At 46.3% G+C, this 21,300-nt stretch overlaps 1 protein-coding gene across 2 annotated transcripts; it reads left to right on the top strand.

Moving 5' to 3' along the window:
* Positions 1-769: 769 nt before the first annotated feature.
* On the top strand, positions 770-21,262 carry INTS14 (integrator complex subunit 14). 2 transcript variants are annotated; one of them, XM_087704375.1, is made up of 11 exons: positions 770-889; positions 3,942-4,207; positions 6,554-6,817; positions 8,533-8,651; positions 11,433-11,575; positions 12,131-12,223; positions 12,319-12,460; positions 14,328-14,461; positions 17,803-17,921; positions 19,484-19,549; positions 20,679-21,262. In XM_087704375.1, exons 2-11 carry the CDS (start codon positions 3,986-3,988, stop codon positions 20,928-20,930), a joined length of 1,554 nt encoding a protein of 517 aa, XP_087560501.1. In that variant the 5' UTR covers positions 770-889; positions 3,942-3,985; the 3' UTR covers positions 20,931-21,262. The 2 variants fall into 2 exon arrangements, with proteins under 2 accessions (XP_087560501.1, XP_087560500.1); XM_087704374.1 differs by having other exon boundaries at positions 12,316-12,460.
* The last annotated feature ends 38 nt before the right edge of the window (positions 21,263-21,300 follow it).

Raw genomic sequence — 21,300 nt, 5'->3', positions numbered from 1 at the left:
GTTGCAGTATCTCTACATTCATGTGATTAAAAATCAGGCCCTTGGCAACTGTCACGTATTTAGGGCGATTTTCTTAATAACGTTGCTGATGTCGTTTGCTTGGGTATCACCTGGAGGTCTCCCATCCAACCTAGCACTGATCAGACCTAATCCGGTTTAGCTTCTCATCCCAACCTGGGTTAGGCAAACGCTGCCATCTGTGCGGGGCTCCTTCTGGACTGGAGGCGTTTGCTATTTTGTTTTTATCCTGTTTAGGAATTGGAGCATCACCCTGTGGGTTTTGGGCAGGAGATCAGCCAGTTGAATGAACCCATCCATTTTTTTTCATTTTATTTTACAAAATAAACCAGCTCAATGGCTAAGTTCAGCCCTAAATTGAAATTTAAAAAATGAACAATTTCTGTCCCGGTCAGCTTAGACTTAACAGCTTTCAGACCCCGTTTATTCACTGCCTAATGGGAAAGCACACTATTTTTTCCATAGTGTGACCCAAGGCAGAGTAAAAAAATCTAACAATTCATCATCAATCATCATCATCATCCTGCAAACAGCTGTTTCACTAGCTGCGAAGTCCTCCTGGCTGCCCTCTAGCGGTCGCACCGCCCCGAATAGGCAAGTTCAGCACCAGGCTCCTACTGAGTCTGCGCCCGCGGCTCGCGCATGGTCAGAAGAGACGGCCCCTGGAGATCCCGGAACCAAATTTCCCGGCCGTGGTGGCGCCAGGGAATGTTTTGAAATTCACACGGTGCGTGGGAGGAGGGGGGAGGCAGGGGAGCCCCGGCCGTGGGGAAGACTGACGCGGTGCACCTGTGTGGGAGGGGGCGGGGGGGGGCTTCCTGCCGGAGACCCCGCCATAAACGGCTTGACCGGGGGATCCAGAACAGCGAAGGTGAGGAGAGAAGTTTAAGCGCGGATGGGAGACCACCAGGAAAGCCCTGGGCGGAAGGGGGGGTGGGGAGATGGGAACTCATCCTGGGTAGGGCAGTTGCGCCCCAGAGTCCGAGAAAGGGGAAGGAGGAAGGAAGGAAGGAAGGAAGGAAGGAAGGAAGGAAGGAAGGAAGGAAGGAGAAAAAGGGAAGAAGGAGAAGACGAAAGAAGGAGGAGAGAGGGAAGGAAGGAATGAGAAAGAGCGAGGAAGGAGGGAGAGGAAGGAGAAGATAAAAGGAGGAGGGAGGGAAGGAAGGGAAAATAGGAAGAAAGGAGAAAAAGGGAGGAAGGAGAAGATGAAAGGAGGAGGGAAGGGAAGGAAGGAAAGGGAAAGAGGAAGGAAGGAGGATGAAAGGAAGAGGGAGGGGAAGGAGGGAAGGAGAAAGGAAGGAGAAGAGGAAAGAGGGAAGAGGAAAGGAAAGAAGGGAAAAAAGGAAGGAAGGGGAAGGAGGGAGAAGATGAAAGGAAGGAAGGAGAAGATGAAAGGAGGAGGGAGGGGAAGGAAGGGGAAAGAGGAAGGAAGGAGAAGTTGAAAGAGGGAGGAGGAAAGGAAGGAAAGGGAAAGAGGAAGGAAGGAGCATAGGAAAATAGTGGAATGGAAGAAAGAAACGATAAAAGAAGAAAACAAAAGAAAGGAAAAGGAAAAAAAGAAAAGCATGAAAAATGAAAGGAGGAAGAATGGGAGGAAGAAAAAAGAATGAAAGAAAGGGTGGAAAGGAAGAAAAGGAAGGGAGGAAAATGGGAAAAGGAGGGAAAATGGAAGGAAGGGAGGAAAAGAAAGAAGCATGGGTGTCCTCCCCTTTCCAATTTCTCAGTCACCACTTGAATAGTTTGCTCTTTGTTTGTAAGTTGTTTCTCCCCTCCAACTTCTTCATTTCTACTTTGGGGCTCTTGATGTTCTCTGAACTTGGTTGTATCCACTTCACTCACTCTGCCCCGAAGATGCTCCTTAGCCTGGTAGTGAAACCTTTGCAGGAAAACAACCAGATTTGAAAAAATCCAAGAATCCAAAAATTCAACCTGCATATATTCCCTACTCTTGGACTTAACGCTTTCCTAGCTCCCTGTTCTGGCTTTTTCATCTTGCAGATTATTGCTTTGGCTAATATAAAATACACATATTGTACATTTGGGGTTTTGCTGGTAGCAATACTCTCAGGATACACAATGTGTTAAACCTTAAATTAAACTAAACTGGCTTATTTGTGATTCACTTCATTTTTTGAATCCAGCCAATTGTCTCAGCATGTTGTATGAATAAGTCTTCTGATGAGGACAAAAGACGGCCTATTAGCTTTAGTGTGTAATTTAGCAAATGTATTTTGTTAAATAGAAAAGAATGAATGAGCTGGAAGGGACCTTGGAGGTCTTCTAGTCCAGCCCCCTGCTCAGGCAGGAGAACCTATACTATTTTTGTCGAGGGAGTGGGAGGTGAGGGTTATGTGATTGTTTTATGGTTATGTGTTATAGTTACTTGGTTTTAGTGCTGCTGTGAGCTTGTATTAGAATAAATAAGGTTGGAAGGGACCTTGGAGGTCATCTAGTCCAACCCCTGCTTTAGCAGGAGACTTTATACCATTTCAAGACAAGTGGCTGTCCAGTCTCTTCTTAAAAACTTCCAGTGATGGGGCACCCACAATTTCTGGAGGCAAGCAGTTCCACTAGTTAATTGTTCTCACTCTTAGGAAGTTTCTTCTTAATTCCAGGTTGCTTCTCTCCTTGATTAGTTTCCATCCATTGTTTCTTGTCCTCCGATGCTTTGGAGAATAGCTTGCCCCCCCCTTTCTTTGTGGCAGCCCCTCAAATACTGGAATACTACTATCATGTCACCCTTAATTCTTCTTTTCTCTAGACTGGCCAAACCCAAATCCTGCAGTTATTCTTCATATGGTTTAGTCTCCAGGCCTCTGATCATCTTAGTTGCTCATTTCTGATGCATTTGTAGTTTTGTAAAGATTAATAGAATTGGAGTCTGCCTCCCCTTCAGAACTAGAATCTAAATTAGGATTCAGGAAGGGAAGTTCCTGAGAGACTAAGAGAAAATGATTGAAAGGAGGAAAGAAGGAAAAAGATTTACTAGTAGAATAGAATGAAATATGGTAAATATTGCCAATGGTATATAGCTAATATGATGATACTATTGATTGTGGATAACTAAGTGAAATGTTTACTATATAAAATTAAATTTGAGGATAAATGCTACTGATAGTAAAACAGAATAATAGATGGAAATGAAATGTTAAATTTGATTAACTTGGAGAGGCAAATAATGATGTTTATATATGAAGAGAAGTTAAAGTTAAGCTGGAAAATATGGAAAGAAAATAAGATGACTGAAACGTGATATGAAAATATGATGTAAAATGAACTATGCATAACAGAAGATGCAAAGAGGGAAAACCCAGACAATCCTTTGTTTATAAAAAAAAGTTAAAATACACCATATTGCCAAAAGTATTCGCTCACCCATCCACCCAGCTCAGTGAATTCCAGCGTGGAACTGTGATAGGATGCCACCTGTGCAACAAATCCAGTCGTGACATTTCCTCGCTCCTAAATATTCCACAGTCAACTGTCAGCTGTATTATAAGAATGTGGAAGTGTTTGGGAATGACAGCAACTCAGCCACGAAGTGATAGACCACGTAAACTCGTCCAACATCAGTGTGTGACCTCACAAATGCGCTTCTGGAAGAATGGTCAAAAATCCGCATAAACTCCTGAACCTTGTGGACAGCCTTCCCAGAAGAGTTGAAGCTGTTTTAGCTGCAAAGGGTGGATCAATGTCATATTGAACCCTATGGATTAGGAATGGGAAGTCACTTACAGTAAGTTCATATGCGAGGAAAGGCTGGTGAGCGAATACTTTTGGCAATATAGTGTATGTAACCCCCCAAAAACCTTTGGTTTTTTTTTTAAAAAAAGAACTAGAATCCAAATTACAGCATCCCAATAGATGGATATCCTATATTTGCCTCAATGCATGCTGAAAACCTTATTTTATTTCCTCTGCAGAGATTTTTCCCTTCTGCACTTGACGGCACTAAGAAAGGGCCACCATGCCAACTGTTGTGGTCATGGATGTGTCACTCTCCATGACCCGGCCGGTCTCCATCGAAGGCTCCGAAGAATATCAGCGGAAGCATTTAGCGGCCCATGGTCTGACCATGCTTTTTGAGCACATGGCTACCAACTACAAATTGGAGTTTACCGCCTTGATTGTGTTTTCATCTCTCTGGGAGCTGATGGTCCCCTTCACAAGAGACTACAACACTCTCCAGGTGCAGTAGAAAAGCAGCCATCCCAGCTTGTATTCAGTTGTCAGATGCTACATGTGTAAATTCAGACCATGTTTTTGTCCCTCTTTGCTGCTCTGGTGGATGGGCAGCTGTGTAAATTTGCTTTCTTAATAATAAAGTATAGGAACTGCCTTCATCACATTACATCAGCCCATCCCACCTGGTCAGGCAAGGGAGGTATGTTGCAGAGCCCATCAGCAAAATAATTTTGAGTGGTGGGTTCCAGGAAAAGAGCCTTCTCTGCCATTGCCCCCACCTTGTGGAACTTTCCGTTAAGGTGTAAAAAGCGAGCTCTGTGTCCTTGCTTGTGTTCTGACCTAAGCTTCCCAAAAGCACGAAGCGGACTCCTCGTCCCGATAAAACCCCTTTTATTCAAGTGAAAGGGAATTCCTCTCCAACAAAGTCCCAGCAAACAGTCTTTCAAGAGATTTCTCAACTACAGAGCTTTATCAGGCTTGGAGAGCGGCCAGGCCGATATCTTCCAAACTCTGCTGCAGCAATTACTTGGCAAGAGGTCAGGAACAGATCTTCACCCTAATGAACTGAACTAATTGTTTCCTGCAAACTTCCCTCCCCTTTATCTCCTCTTTATTCCCTATGGGAGGAGCATTCATCATCCACCTGTGGCTTTACTCCAGAGCCGACCCTTGGTTCTTAGCTGTTTCCTTTTCCTGGCAGCCCTGTGCATGTGCACATCAGGAACAGGCTCCAGCTGTTCTTCTGCCTCACTGATCTATGACTCCGAAGGCAGCTGATAACTGTCGGATGGCCCTGGCCCCCTCTCTGTTCTGCCTCTCTGAGCCCTCATCAGAGCCCTCCCCAGACTCCAGGACTGGCCCAGGTTCCTCCCCAACCTCCTCACTGTCCGAATCTGCCGCCAGCTCCACTGGCCACTGGGGGGGGGGGCACAACAGCTTGGGACATACAGCTAGGAATGCAGCCCTATGGTTGATTGGTGCCTGAAAGATTAGGGCACTAACAGCAGCCTTGTAATCAATTCTTAATATTCCATGCTTCTTTTAAATCTTACATATTCTTTTTTATGCTTTTAATCTTTTATTGTATGCTGCAGAGAGCCCCCCACTCGCAACAGGCAGTTCTTGACTCACAACTGTTTGTTTAGTGACCGAAACTGCAACAGCACTGAAAAAAGTGACTTACAATCTGTTTCTCTATTAACATTTTTATTGAGCTATAAAGTAGTATAAAATACAAAGTAAATAGAAAAGCAGGGGGGAGGGAAAAGAGAAAGGAGGAAAGATAAGAAAAGGGGGGGGGAGTAGCATTGACTTCCGACTCTCTCTCTCTCTGTTACAGTAAAATAAGGCATTAAGATCAAATCGCAACTTTTTGCTTTTTCGTAATAATATGAAGAAGCCATTTCTATAAAGATTTTCTGACTTTGGGTATTACCGATTAGGCTGATGGATCTGTATAGAAATGGCTTCTTCATATTATGAAAAGTGACTTAACCTCTGTGATCATGTGATCACCTTTTGCAACCTGACAAGAAAGTCAATGAGGAAGGCAGATTCACTCAACGCCCATGTTGCTTAGAACTGTAGTGATTCACTTAACAACGGTGGCCAGAAATCAGGCTGTAAAAATCAGGCAAAACCCGCGTAACCACTGTTTCGCTCAGCAACAGTAAAATTTTGAGTTCAATTGTGGCTGTAAGTTGAAGACTACCTGTCAACACGCTAGATAAATAAGTAAATTATTGTGCATTCTGACCTACAACTGATAAGTGTTTTTCTTTTTTTAAAAATCAGCTTAAATTAACCACGTGAATTTGGAAATCGAGTGTGAAGCCCCTCCTGCTTTAATGACTCTCATCCAGTAACTACCGTGTTTCCCCGAAAATAAGGCAGGGTGTTACTTTCTTTTGACCCCCGAAATAAGCACTTGGCCTTATTTTTGGGGAGATCTTATTATTTTTGAGGCGCAGGAAGTGGTGGCAAGCCTGGTCACCTCATGGCTGCTGCTGTGTTGCAGTATTTTCGGGGAGGGCTTATATTGGCGCATGCGCGCAAAAGCCCAATTGTGCTTATTATCTGGGGAGGTCTTATTTTCGGGAAAACAGGGAAATTCGGGGTAGAGTTGGGGCGACTGGATGGAGCTGAGCGTTTGCTAGCCGGATCCCAATCCTGATGCCATGTGGAGTTTGCAGCAGACTTTTTTTTTCTTTGCACCCAGGGAGAGAGAAGCACCTGACACTACCTAGGATTGAACTCAACCTTCCGAACGGGAGGTGATTAGCGTCACTGCTAGGCCACCACAACGCTTTGTTTAAGCCCAGCCCAATAAGTGTCCCCTTTGTTTCCCCAGGAAGCTTTGAGTAACATAGACGACTACGACAAAACCTGCTTGGAGTCGGCCCTGCTGGGCGTTTGCAGCATCGTGCAGCAGGAGTGGGGCGCTGCCATCCCTTGCCAGGTTGTCCTGGTCACCGACGGCAGCTTGGGCATTGGGAGGGGCTCCCTCCGCCACTCCCTGTCCACGCTCAGCCAGCGGAGTGAAAGCAACCGGTTCCCGCTGCCTTTCCCGTTTCCATCCAAGCTTTACGTCATGTGCATGGCGAACCTCGAAGAGGTGAGTGCCCTTTGAGGGCCAGGAGGGGATACAATTAGGCCAGTCCTCGGTTTGCATTGGCCTCAATGGTGATTTGGAAGGATACCAGGGTTTTTTGGGTGAACTGCGCCCCGCTCTTATCAGGCACATGGAGTGATAAAGCCGAAAGAGAAGTTAAATTGGGGTGAGGCAGGGGAAGGGAGGGAAGATCTGGTGGGCTATGCAGAGGTAGGTAACATAGGACTAGGATGGCAAACCTATGGCATGCGTGACACAGGTGGCATGCAGAGCCCTCTCTGCAAGCACGCCAGTTGCCGCCCCAGCCCAGCTCCACCACACATGCACGCACACCTCCCATTGGCCGGCTGGTCTTTAGGTCTCTGCCATGCATGCGCGAGGAGTGAGCCCCATGCGCCGGACACATGCATTACATTTTTGGGACCTTGCACAGTGTCCCCGTGTCTCGTTTTGGCTTCCAGGTTGGTGCAGGAGGCTTTCCAGGCCCAAAACGGGGGGCAGATGCAAGCCCCCCATGTGCCCCGTTTTGAGCCTGGAAAGCCTCCTGCACCAACCTGGAAGCTGAAAATGGGTGAGGGGAGGGGCACATGCGCTGGGGGGTGGGGGTGCAAGGGAGGATTGCATGTGCATTGCATTATGTATGTGGGCATGCACATGCGCTGTCACATGTGCATGTGTTTTGGTAGACGGCGACAAAAAGGTTAGCCATAGGAGATCTGTTACAAGTGTTGGAAGAAATATCCATTGGGTTCAATTCCAAGCCAGGAATAAGGCACTGGAGACGAAATGGTGGCTGATTGGAAAGATGGTTTAATGGTGAACACAACCACCAAGCACGTGTGATTCTGGTGCCGCTGACCACACGGAGTCGAGAGTGAGGGGTTCTTTATACCTTCTCTTGGCTGTTTTCAGGCTCCCATAGGGTCATGTAGGGGTTATATAGCTAGCTTGTATAGGTTGTCTGAGTTCCCAGGTTTGGTTGAGGTTTCTGAGGGTGATGCAATCAAGGGGTGTTGGGCAATTCCTATTGTGGCTGTGTTGGATCTTGGGTGGGGGTATTGAATTATGAATAGCACTGTCTATCTCTTTATCTCTTCTTAAGTGCTGGCATCTGCTAAGGGCTATTAAGGAAGGTGGGGGGCCGCTTTCTGTCTCCAAGAGCATATGTCTCCCTTTAGGGAAAAAGAATATTCTGCCTCTTTAATATTTCCTGAAATATTTCATTCTTCTGGGAGACGGGTGTGTGCTAACTTTCGACACAAGCAATTTATCAATTCAGAATTGTAATAAGCCTGAATTTGAGGTATGTGAGTTCAGCAATCTTTTGCTCAATTTTAACACTTTTTAAAACACAAATTTAACACTATTTTAAATTTCTTTTCCCCCCAAAATGGCTAGTTTATGATCTGCAATGTCCCGGGAGCGTGAAAGGTTATTTCTCTGCTATTATTTTGCCCTTGTTCCCTCCTCAAACCTGTGTCCATTAATTAGTTTGGGCAAAGTTTGGCCTGTTTGTCGTGCCAGTGAAATGGTCAGAGGCTAACGCATCCTCTAAATGCAAGGACACCGAGATACACACAGAGCTGAGCGGACAAATCAATAGCTATGTTTTCTTTGCTGATTATTGCAAGTTCCCTCCTGAGATTAAAAAAAAAACCCCAGTCTTTTGAAATATTTTTTCCATTGTCTGTAAAACTGTGTTTCCTTTCCATTTGAAGCTCCAGAGCTCCGATTCTCTAGACCACCTTGAACGGCTCATTGACTTAAATAATGGAGAGGGGCAGATTTTTACCATCGATGGGCCCCTTTGCTTGAAAAACGTACAGTCGATGTTTGGGTAAGCAATCGCGGTTCAGAATTAATTGGGTGAAACTGCCTTCAGTTATAGTCTGGGTTTCATCACGTTCCTTTGCGGGGGGGGGAGGGGAATTTAATTTAAATCAAGCCTATTTAAAACATGATTTAAATCACTAGCAAAAAAGGCTTGATTTAAATCAACTCAATTTAAATCATAATTTTTAAAGAGCAACTGTCGTCTCTGTCCCGCTGCGGCTCCTCCTCTGACTCGCTATTGGCTCACCCACAGTCCCATTCACTTTCATGGGATGGCAGGTGATGCGGCAGTGACACCACAAGGTGAGAGACATGGTGAGTGGATGCCCACTAACGGGCGCTGCCATGATGGATCTGAAATGGCAGGTTCTCTTTAAATGCAAGGACTCATTCTTGCTGGTAGTTAGAATCTTTAATATTGTTATTTGCATACAAAATGAAGGTTTCCTATTTAGCGTGGATGTCATCTCAGCTGGCAGAGCTTGGATTCATTGAATGAGTTTACCCAAAATGTAAATATTGCAGAATATACAGCCTCATAGCAATAGCAATAGCAGTTAGACTTATATACCGCTTCATAGGGCTTTCAGCCCTCTCTAAGCGGTTTACCGAGTCAGCATATCGCCCCCACAGTCTGGGTCCTCATTTCACCCACCTCGGAAGGATGGAAGGCTGAGTCAACCTTGAGCCGGTGAGATTAGAACCGCTGAACTGCAGATAACAGTCAGCTGAAGTGGCCTGCAATACTGCACCCTAACCACTGCGCCACCTTGGCTCATGCTACATAACCAAGCTCCATTTCATGCTGAATAAACTAAATTATTAATGTATCTCAAATAGAAAGCTATCTTTAGATAGATTTTTACTCCAAAAGCATTTTATTACAATACATTTGATTTAAAAAAAAATCTGATTTAAATTAAAAAATCCAATTTAAATTAAAAAAAAACTCTGATTCTTTTGATATATTTTTATAAAATCATCAATTTTTTATCCACCCTGGTTCCTTCAATCTGGTGCCCTCTAGATCTGGGTTTCTCAACCTTGACAACTTTATGACATGTGGACTTCAACTCCCAGGATTCCAGCATAGCTGGCTGGGGAATTCTGGGAGTTGAAGTCCACACATCTTAAAGTCGCCAAAGTTGACAAATATGATTCTATATGCATGCAGCTTCAACTTCTTGAACCCTAGAACAGGGGTCCCCAAACTTGGCAACTTTATGACATGTGGACTTCAATTCCCAGGATTCCAGCATAGCTGGCTGGAGAATTCTGGGTGTTGAAGTCCACAAGTCTTAAAGTTGCCAAGTTTGAAGACCTCTGCCCTAGACATATCTGGAAGATGTCAGATTGGCAAAAGCCAATGGGAGTGCGCACACAGGGGAGCAACAGTAACCGGAAGAACAGCTCCATGGCGTGCATGGGTGGAAGCGCTAGAAACCGGAAAAGCAGTTCCTGGCGCACATGCAAAACAGGTCTTCTGGTTTCTGATACACATGTGTGCCAAGACCAGCTGGCTGGGGTGCACACATGAGGGACTACTCTTCTGGTTTCTGGCCGGCGCGCATGTGTGCGCTGGAACCCAGAAGAGCAACAGGCAATGGCTGGCATGCCCGGAGAGATGGTTCTACGTGCCATCACAGGCCTATTCTATATATAATACTAAGCTACAATAGGATCTCTTGGCTTTTCACATGAAATTGTGTGCTGATGTTTTAAAAAAAACCACTTGTTTTGTTTGTGTAGCCAGATATTGTTGTTTTTTGTTTGTTTGTTTTTGTTTTGTTTATTGGATTTATATGCAGCCCTTCTCCCAAGGACTCAGGGTGGCGTACAACATTAAAAAAAAACATATTACAAAAGTTAAAAAATTTTTAGAGTATCCAAAAAACAAACCCAATTAAGATTAACAATAACATTTTTAAAAAATTGATTAAAATTAACAATAATCAGTGATTAATTTTATTTTGTTCAGGCCAGGCTGGCTTGCTGGAAAAGCCAACTTTTTAGGACGCATCAGAAGGACCGAAGGTCGGGGATTATGCGAAGCTCTGGGGGCAGCTCATTCCAGAGGGAAGGCGCTCCCATAGAGAAAACCCCCTGGGGGTCGCTAGCCGACACCTTGAGGAGGCCAACTCTGTGAGATCGCATTGGACAGTGGGAGGCTACCGGTGGCAGTAGGTGGTCTCGCAGGTATCCTGGGCCTAAACCATGGAGCGCTTTAAAGGTCATAATTAGTACCTTGAATCGCACCCGGAAGACAACTGGCAACCAGTGCAGGCCGCCTAAAAGGGGTGCAACATGGGAGCACCTAGGTGCCCCCATGATAACCCGCGTAGCCGTATTCTGGACCAGTTGAAGCCACCGGGTGCTCTTCAAGGGCAGCCCCATGTAGAGAGCGTTACAGTAGTCCAGGTGAGATTATATACATTTCTCTACAAGGCTTCTTCTCAAAGCAGAGTTGAGGAATTTGTAGAGCTCAAATAGTGCAAATTACACATTTCTGAGCAAGGCAAGGGAGGCAACAGGCTTAGATAAATTTAGGGCCCATTTCACAGTCAAGATCTAGGATACACACCGCATGATGTGGAAATCCTACAGCTTTTTCTTCGTAGCTTGAGCCCTTGCAGAGAAAGATGTAATAGAAACAACTCAAGATGTAATAGAAACAACTCAATCACTGATCTGCATTCACCTCCAACCCCTGAAATATAACTTGAACAGCTCTTCACATGTTGATTTGTGTCTGTGGATTTTTACTGATGATCATCTTTTGCCCTAGAAAGCTAATAGATGTGGCGTACACACCCTTCCATGCAGTGTTGAAATGTGGCCATTTGTCTTCAGATGTGCAAGCTTTTCCCAGGCCGGAGCCATTCGTTATAGATGAAGAAATCGACCCAATTCCTAAAACAATTAACACAGGTGAACATTTTCTTCTCTGCAATGAATTTGGCCCTTGTTCTCTTCTGATCTACTTTCTTCCTGTGCCTTAAAGTCCATAACATTTAACAATCAATAAATACCGTAAGTGTGTGAAAAAGTGCAGAGAAGAGCAACCAGGTTGATTAGGGAACTGGTTTTGAGCAGATACAGATTAACAGACTTGGAAGGGACCTCGTAGGTCATCTAGTCCAACACCACCACCACCCAAGCAGGAAACACTACACCATTTCTGACAGATGGCAGTCCAGTCTCTCCTTGAAAGCCTCCAGGGATGAAGCTCCCGCAACTTCTGAAGGCAACTTCTGTTCCATGGGTTGATGGTTCTCACCGACAGAAAATCTCTCTCCTTGATCAGTTTCCATCCATTAATCCTTGTCTGGCCTTCGGGTGCTTTGAAGAATAGTTTGACCCCACTCCCCTCTGTGGCAGCCCCTCAAATATTGGAAGATGCTATCATGTCTCCCCTGGTCCTTCTCTTCACTAGACTAGCCATGCCCAGTTCTCAGACCTGAAAGCATCTTTTTTTTTTTGTAGATCTGGAAATCGTTGGCTTTATTGACATAGCAGATATCGCTAGCCCGCCAGTCCTGTCAAGACACCTGGTGTTGCCTATCGCACTCAACAAAGGTGAGCGAACACACCTTCCCCCCATGCTGGCAGTTCCCCAGTTGGCAAGGACAAGGCAGGTTCCAATGGTTTTCTGTTCTCTTTCTGCCCAGAAGGAGACGAGATGGGTCCAGGGATCGCCGAGGATGTTGAAGATGAGAATTCAGCCAATCAGATCGCAGGAAAGATCCCCAACTTCTGTGTGCTGCTTCACGGGAGTCTGAAAGTGGAAGGAATGGTGGCAGTTGTTCAGTTGGGGTACGGAGGTTGGCCTCTGGGTGGGTGGTAGCAACATGGATGTAGCCACCAGGAAAATAGCTGTTGTTGCTCAGAAGGAAACACATATGTGTGTATCTACTGTGTTTCTAGACAGCATACTAAAAATCTGAGACATCAGCCTGCCAACAAAAGTGTATAGTCAAGGCGATGGTTTTTCCAGTTGCAATGTATGGTTGTGAAAGTTGGATCATAATGAAGGCTGAGAGCCAAAGAATGGAGGCTTTTGAACTCTGGTGCTGTAGAAGACTCCTGCGAGTCCCTTGGACTGCAAGGACATCCAACCGGTCAGTCCTAGAGGAGATCCACCCTGGCTGCTCTTTAGAAGGCCAGATCCTGAAGAGAAAACTCAAGTACTTTGGCCATTTAATGAGAAGGAAGGACTCGCTGGAGAAGAGGCTCATGCTGGGAACGATGGAGGGCAAAAGAAGAAGAAGGGGACGGCAGAGAAGGAGGTGGCTGAATGGAATCACTGAAGCAGTAGATATGAGCTTAAATGTACTCCAGAGGATGGTAGAGGACAGGAAGGCCTGGAGGAATGTTGTCCATGGAGTTGCGATGGATCGGACGTGACTTTGCAACTAAAAAGAAGACTGTGATTCCCCCGTGTTCATGGGTGGCGGTGCAAATTTGATTTAGGCAAATTACTTGTGCCCTGGAATTGAACATTTTAGGAAGTTTTGAGAGGTGAGATGAGCATCAGGCCAATGTCTCTCAACCTTGTCAGGTTTAAGAGGGGTGGACTTCAATTCCCAGAATTCCCCAGCCAGCTGGCTGGGGAATTCTGGGAATTGAAGTCCACTCCTCTTAAACATGATCAGGTTGAGAAAAACTGCAACAGGACATTATTGGATTTTCTTCCTGCTAGCAAAAGGAACTCTTTTTAGTTGTTGAGCACTGAAAAAAGTGACTTATGATCATTTTTCACACTTATACAACTGTTGCAGCACCCCTCCCTGGTCACGCGATCAAAATTCGAGTCCTTGGCAACTGACTCATATTTATGACTGTTGCAATGTCCCCAGTTCACGTGATCCCCTTTTGCGACCTCCTGGCCAGCAAAGTCAATGAGAAAGCCAGATTCACTTAACAACTGTGGTTACTAATTTATCAACTGTAGTGATTCATCATCACAGTGACAAGAAAGGTCGTAAAATGGGGGCAAAGCTCCCTTAGGAAGTTAACAGCCGGAAATTTTGGACTCGGTTATAGTAAGTTATTGACTTACTGTAGGTACCATATTTTTCAGAGTATAAGATGTACCTTCCCCCCCCCCCCCAAAAAAAATAGATGGTGAAAATCTGAGTGCATCTTATACACTGAATACAGCATTTTTGGCCTCCCAAAACCTCACCCCGCACAACCCATTTTTCGCAAAAATGGGATGCGCAGAGGGTTTGGGAGCTGTAGAGTGCTCCTGGGGGCTAGGGAGGGCAAAAATGAGTGAAAAGGGGCCCATTTTTCACATAAATGGGAGTGTTTTTGCCCTCCCCGGCCCCCAGGAGCACTCTACAGGCCTCCCAAATCCTCTGTGTGTCCATTTTTGCCCAAACCCCCCACATGTCACATTTTTGTCCTCCCTGGCCCCCAGGAGCACTTTGCAGGCCTCTCAAATTCTCTGCATGCTCATTTTTCACAAAAAAAAACGGGGCGTGCAGAGGGTTTGGGAGGCCTGCCGAGTGCTCCTGGGGGCCGGGGAGGGCAAAAACTTTTTTTTTTAATTTACCTCTTCAAAATCTTGGTGCGTTTTATACTCTGGTGTGTCTTATAGTGCAAAAAATACAGTACATGTTTTTTTTCTAAGCGACAACAGCTGTTTTCACTGTGATTCTCTGGTTCTTCCTTTCAGACCCGAATGGTACGGAATGCTCTATTCTCAAGCCGATAGCAAGAAAAAGTCCAACCTAATGATGTCTCTCTTTGAGCCAGGACTGGAGCCCCTTCCTTGGCTGGGCAAGATGGCCCAACTTGGTCCCATCTCAGGTACTGGCTGTGCTGGTTAAAACGGTGCCCCTCGTTCCCTCCCTGTGTGTAACTTCCATTCTGATACAGATGCCTTGCTGTGCCTTAGAAGGTGGCAGTTCTGTTCTTGGGTGTGTTTTATTCTCAGGAAGACATGACTTTCTATTGTGTGAGCAGTGAAATGCCTCTCGTAGGGTCTCTGGTTTGTGTTGGTGTCACACATCCTTCTGAATCCATTTCAGGGTCCCCTTTTGTGGAGTTTGTTGCTGTGCTTCTTGAAGCTTTGGGAAATGAAGATTAATATCAATAGCACTTAGACTTATATTGTCAGGGTTCCAAATAACATCCAAAAGTAAATCAGAGTCCAAGGCAAAGTTCCAATTTATTAAGAGAGTCATGTTGGCACATCTGGGAAAAACCGAATCTGAAAGCTTCCTGGTTTTCCCACTCAGTTGAAAGTTCAAGATCTTGCCCCCACACCCACAAGTCCATTCCATGGTCCAATCTCCCACTGCCATGCTGGCAGTTCCACCCATCCAGTTCCGGTCAGGTGCAGAGGTGCAAAGACAAAGGATGACCTTGGCTTTCTAGAAAGAATGTTGTTATGGCTGCATATCATCTAACTCCATACAATCCCCCCTCCCGTTTTCCCACAATAGAAAATGCATAGCAGAATAATGGAAAGTGTGGCAGGCCAAAGATCCACAAGATAAGATGGCTGCAGGCCTGACGAACAGTACTGTGCAAAAGTTTTAGGCAGGTGTGAAAAAATGCTGTAAACAAAGAATGCTTTCAGACATATAAATAATGATTTGTTTATTTTTGTCAATTTTCAAAATGCAAAGTGAGCGAACAAAAGAACAATCTAAATCAAATCAATATTTGGTATTACTATCTTTTGCCTTCAAACCAGTATCCATTCTCATAGGTATACTTGCCCAACGTCAGGGATTTTGCAGGATTATAGTCAGGTGTATGATCAACCAATTATACCAAACAGGTGCTAATGATCATCAATGTCACACATAGGTCACCCAGTCATGAACTGAAACAGAAACAGCTGTGTAGGATGCTTACAACTAGGTGAGGAACAGCCAAACACTGCTACCAAGGTGAGGTTGTGAAAGACAGTTTCATGTCATGGCAAGATTGACAGCAACAAGACACAAAGTAGTCATACTGCATCAACAAGGTCTCTCCCAGACAAAGATTTCAAAGCAGACTGGGGTTTCAAGATGTGCTGTTCAAACTCTTTTGAAGAAGCACAAAGAAACGGGCAACGTTGAGGATCGTAGACACAGTGGTCTGCCAAGGAAACTTAGTGCAGCAGATGAAAGACACATCAAGCTTATTACCCTTCAAAATTGGAAGATGTCCAGCAGTGCCATCAGCTCAGAACTGGCAGAAACCAGTGGGACCCAAGTACACCCATCTACTGTCCGGAGAAGTCTGGTCAGAAGTGGTCTTCATGGAAGAGTTGCAGTCAAAAAGCCATACCTCCGATGTGGGAACAAGGCCAAGTGACTAAAGTATGCATGAAAACATAGGAACTGGGCTGCAGAAAAATGGCAGCAGGTGCTCTGGACTGGTGAGTCAAAATGTGAAATATTTGGCTGTGGCAGAAGGCAGTTTGTTCGTCGAAGGGCTGGAGAGCGGTACATTAATGAGTGTCTGCAGGCAACAGTGAAGCATGGTGGAGGTTCCTTGAACATTTGGGACTGCATTTCTGCAAATGGAGTTGGAGATTTGGTCAGGATTAATGGTGTTCTCAATGCTGAGAAATACAGGCAGATACTTATTCATCATGCAGTACCATCAGGGAGGGCGTATGATTGGCCCCAAATTTATTCTGCAGCAGGACAACGACCCCAAACAATAGCAATAGCAGTAGACTTATATACCGCTTCATAGGGCTTTCAGCCCTCTCTAAGCGGTTTACAGAGTCAGCATATTGCCCCCAACAACAATCTGGGTCCTCATTTTACCCACCTCGGAAGGATGGAAGGCTGAGTCAACCCTGAGCCGGTGAGATTTGAACCGCTGAACTGCTGATCTAGCAGTCAGCTGAAGTAGCCTGCAGTGCTGCATTTAACCACCGCGCCACCTCGGCCAAAGTCATTAAGAACTATCTTCAGCGTCAAGAAGAACAAGAAGTACTGGAAGTGATGGCACGGCCCCCACAGAGCCCTGATCTCAACATCATCGAGTGTGTCTGGGATTACATGAAGAGGGAGAAGGATGTGAGAAAGCCTACATCCACAGAAGATCTGTGGTTAGTTCTCCAAGATGTTTGGAACAACCTGCCAGCCGAGTTCCTTCAAGTGTAGCTAGAAGAATTGATGCTGGTTTGAAGGCAAAGGGTGGTCACACCAAATATTGATTTGATTTAGATTGTTCTTTTGTTCGCTCACTTTGCTTTTTGAAAATTGACAGAAATAAACAATCATTATTTATATTTCTGAAAGCATTCTTTCAGAAATTTTTCACACCTGCCTACAACTTTTGCACAGTACTGTATAGACTGCTTCCCAGTGCTTCAGAGCCCTCTCTAAGTGGTTTTAGCCTCTTGCCCCCAACAATCTGGGTCCTCATTTTACCAACTTTGGCAGGGTAGAAGGCTGAGTAAACCTGGAGCCGGTCAGGATCGAATTGCTGGCAGCCAGCAGGGTTAGCCTGCAATGCTGCATTCTAACTACTGGGCCTCCATCGCAAGAGAAGAGAAAGGAAAAGGAATAGAACAGGTGTCAAACTGGCGGCCCATGGGCCAAATGCGCCACAGCCAGGCCACAACCACCCCAGCTCTGCGAAAGGAAAAAACGTTGCAATACATCACAGGACGGCAATGTGACACAGCGAGTTTGACACCTGTGGAATAGAATAACACAACACTTAAACTTATATACCGCTTCCCAGTGCTTTTACAGCCGAAAGAGGTTTACAAAGCCAGCTTCTTTCCCCCAACAATCTGGTTCCTCATTTTACCCACCTCGGAAGAATGAGTCAACCTTGAGCCAGTTAGGGTTGAACTGATGGCATCTGGCAGTCAGCAGATGTAGCCTGCAGTACTGCAGTTCAACCACTGCCCCAGCACAGCTCAGTGCTCAAAGGTTCAAGAATTCCTGTGATAAGTAAGCAAAACCTCATCCGGCCCTTTAGCCTAACCCAGGAGTCTCCAAACTTGGTAACTTTTAAGAACTCGTGGACTTCAACTCCCAGAATCCCCCAGCTTTCAGAAGTTTGCAAAGGAAAGGAAAGCTGCAGTCATCATCATGTCCTCTTCATGACGGCTTTGGTTAATAACCGAACTGCCGGTTCCAGTGGTGGTCACTAAACAAGGACTATCTGTACACATTTTTTTTCAGATGCGAAAGAGAACCCCTACGGGGAAGATGACAACAAGAGCCCCTTCCCTTTGCAGCCCAAGAACAAGCGAAGCTACGCTCAGAATGTCACAGTGTGGATTAAACCAAACGGCCTGCAGGTAAAGCCAGCGGGATCCAACTTTGCTCCCTGTGGGGAGAGAAATCTCCTTTACTAAAAAGATTAATCAGAAAGGCAGCCTTTCCCGAGAGATGGCCTCACTTTCCTGTTCTTTCGGGATGTGAGAAGCATTGTGCAACTTAAGGGCACTGTTGTGGCCTGTCAGCTGCCAGCAGCCAAATCAGAGGAGGGGGAGGAGGGAGGGAGTCAGGGTCAGAATCGGGGCAAATTTGGGAGCTCCGAGGGAGAAGAGGGAGGGGGAGCCTGGGCCGTCCATCAGCCCTCAGATGGAGAGTCAAGAGCCCCCAGGTCTGGAGGTGACTGATGAGGAAGAGGAGGAACAGCTGGGTCCAGTGCCTGATGTGCGGATGCATAGAAAGCAGAGGAGAGCAGTGGAAATCTATGGGCCGGTCCTTGGGACGGAAGAGCCACTGCTGCTAGCGAAGCCCCACCTGAGCTCGGGGGATAAAAGGCAGGGGGCAGAGATGAATAGGTGTGCCAGACAGCTGTTCATCTCCCTGCCGGCCAGACTTGTTAGCCTGTGGTGAGAGAGAAACTGTTTACCGGGGCTGCCAGCGCTCCTAATTAAAGGAATCTTTGAGTTCACTTCAGAGGGATTTTTGTGTTTGGGCAGCTGGGTCAGAACAAGCACTCTCTTCCTGTGGGCACCCAGCAGGACCAGCCTATCAGCGGTCTACAGCAGGGGGTCCCTATCCCTCGGGGCCAGTGAGCTGTTCAAAACCGGGCCACCCAAAGCAGCTGATAAGCCTGTGCATGTGAGGATCCTCCCTTGTGGAAACAACGGGCGAGCGCGTACCTACGCACTCCCATCTGCACAAGTGGCTGGCGTGTGCGCCCGTCGCACAGGTGGAGCTGCACATACGTGGACACCATTGTAGTCATAAGTTCAGGACTGCCAATAGTTTGCTTCAAATAACGTGCCTTTTACGGAAAGTAAACCATTTGGTACATGTGTGTGCCTCCTCTTTAGTCCTCTGTTGCACAAATTCATCCGCCACAAATTTCCAAATAACTCACGTTCACTTGTATAATGTGTCAGGTTTCAGGTTAGCCTTATTTAATTACAGCTCAACTTTACCCCTGTTCCTTCCCTCCCTTCAGTCTGTGTCATAAATCAGATTCCCCAATGAGGTGCTCCCCTCCCAAGCCTGCTGCAGTAATCTGAGATCCGACTATAGCCGAAAGTATGCGTGGAGTGCGCTCCCCCCCCCTTTCCTCCCTATGACAACTTTAGGAGTTGACATAATGCTCAGCATGTTGGATTGCAGGGTTTCTGTTCCCATTTGTCCAATATCATGGGTGGGTCTGTTTGCTATTCATGGGCGTGCAGGATGGAACTTCGGACAAAGACCAACCCTGTTGGTGCTTCTGAACAGCAGGGATGAAATGTTGAAAGTAGAGGCCTATTAAACGAGAATTCATCTCTTGCTTTTCCAATGGAGCAGAGCAAGGGAGGACGATCTCTTTAGCTTCCGTTGGCAGCTCTGCTTTGGCCAGGAGCCGGCCAAAGATTACTTTTGTGTCTTCTCCACTTTCCCACAGACGGATGTACAGAAGATACTCAGGAATGCAAGAAAACTCCCTGAGAAAACACTGACCTTCTATAAGGTGAGCGTTGGAAACAGAAGGCCAGTCAATGTGCAGCTATTATTCAACCGTCTCACATTTTCAGACAGGGTGCATGGAAACTGGGAAACACAGGGTGAATTGCTGAGGTGGCTTTGAAAAAGATTATGATGAAGCACAAGAGCCAGCGTCCAGCATGGACTCTGTGCCAGCTCTTAGTTAGTTTACTTTATTGTCATTGCACCTTGTGCAGCGAAATTAAATGCAATCATCAGTGTGCACTGACAGTTCGGGAATTGTGGTTGTTAAGGAATCGTGTGCAGTCATTAAGCACAACGTCAGGGGGTGGCTGGTTTCCTCATTGACTTGACTTATTGGAAGCCGGCAGTGAAAATCGCAAGGAGAGATGATGTGATTGTGGGAAGCTGTGACCATTGTAACTGTTGCCCCAGTCATGATCCTGTGACTGGGGGGGACACTGCGACAGCCACAACTTCAAGGACCGGCCATAAGTCTTCTTGTTGAGCACTGTTGTAACTTCAAATGGTTGCCGAACAAGAAGTCACTAAGGGAGGACTACTTGTATAGTCCAAAGCCCTTCCCTGTCTTTCATGGTTGGCAAAGCATCATGATACCCGTGGCAACAACAATTGGATCAACCACTTGGTGGGCACCGTAGTGCCCTGGGTTCTCTGGCTTGCTGGCAAAACCATGTCTGCTTTTTGAAAGAATGCTGGGGGGGGTAACCCCAAGGGGTTTTAAGGGTGCCTACCCCCCACAGTATTTGTTTCCAGAGAGTAAGTCATCTGAGTACCAAGTTTGGTTGAAGTAGCTCAAGGCAGTCCAGAGTTATGCTGGAACACAAACACACACACACACATTTATTTGCCACCCATCTCGTTTCAAAGCGACTCTAGGCGCCTTACCACAAAACTCTGGGAAGCTTACCATAAAAGACATTAAAAATCCTCACATAAATATGCCCAATAAAATCACAATCCAAACTTTAGCCGAGATTTTGTCGCCCAGATTTCCCACTTCCTTTTTCCAGAGTCCAAAATCATTTATGGGAGGGTGTGAGGGGAGAGATCCGAGAATCTTTCCTTCTGAGCCGGAGCGAGAATGCCGGAGAGGCGGTGGCTGATCTTCCTGCCCTTTTGGGCTTTTCCAGGAACTGAACCGCCTGCGGAAGGCCGCCTTAGCCTTCGGGTTCTTGGACCTGCTGAAAGGGGTGGCGGATATCCTGGAGAGAGAATGCACCCTCCTGCCTGACACGGCGCACCCCGACGCGGCCTTCCAGCTCACCCACGCGGCCCAGCAGCTCAAAATGGCGAGCTCCGGATCTTCCGAGTATGCAACTTACGACCATAACATCACACCGCTGCAGACGGACTTCTCTGGCAGTGGGACGGAGCGGATGTGAGCAGCTCCTGGGCAGAGACTCTCTGGACAATTCACGTTCTAGAACAGGGGTATCAAACTCCGTTTGATTGAGGGCTGCATCAGGGGTGTGGTTGACCTGAGGTGGGGTATCGGGGCGTGGCCGACTGGGTGGGCATGGCCAGCTTGACGCCACTCCCCAAACTGCTGGCATGTTTCATCTTTGGGTTGGGTAGACGGGGATGAAGCGACGCTGGCCGGTCCCTTAAATTTTCCAGATGGCCCGCGTGCCTTGTTTGACACCCCTGTTCTATAAAATGTCGAGACTGCTTTCCTCACCCAGATTGGGCTTTTATTAAACCTCCTCCCTTTGTATTTTGCTTTTCTTTCCATCATAAAAGTCCCGGGAGGGT

This window comes from Thamnophis sirtalis, unplaced genomic scaffold (genome assembly GCF_051295495.1).
Source record: "Thamnophis sirtalis isolate CommonGarterSnake01/CBP01778 unplaced genomic scaffold, rThaSir2_p1.2 scaffold_2, whole genome shotgun sequence".
NCBI classification, from domain to species: domain Eukaryota; kingdom Metazoa; phylum Chordata; class Lepidosauria; order Squamata; family Natricidae; genus Thamnophis; species Thamnophis sirtalis.
Note: the sequence above shows the minus strand (reverse complement) of the source record. Positions and strands in the feature narration are given on the sequence as shown.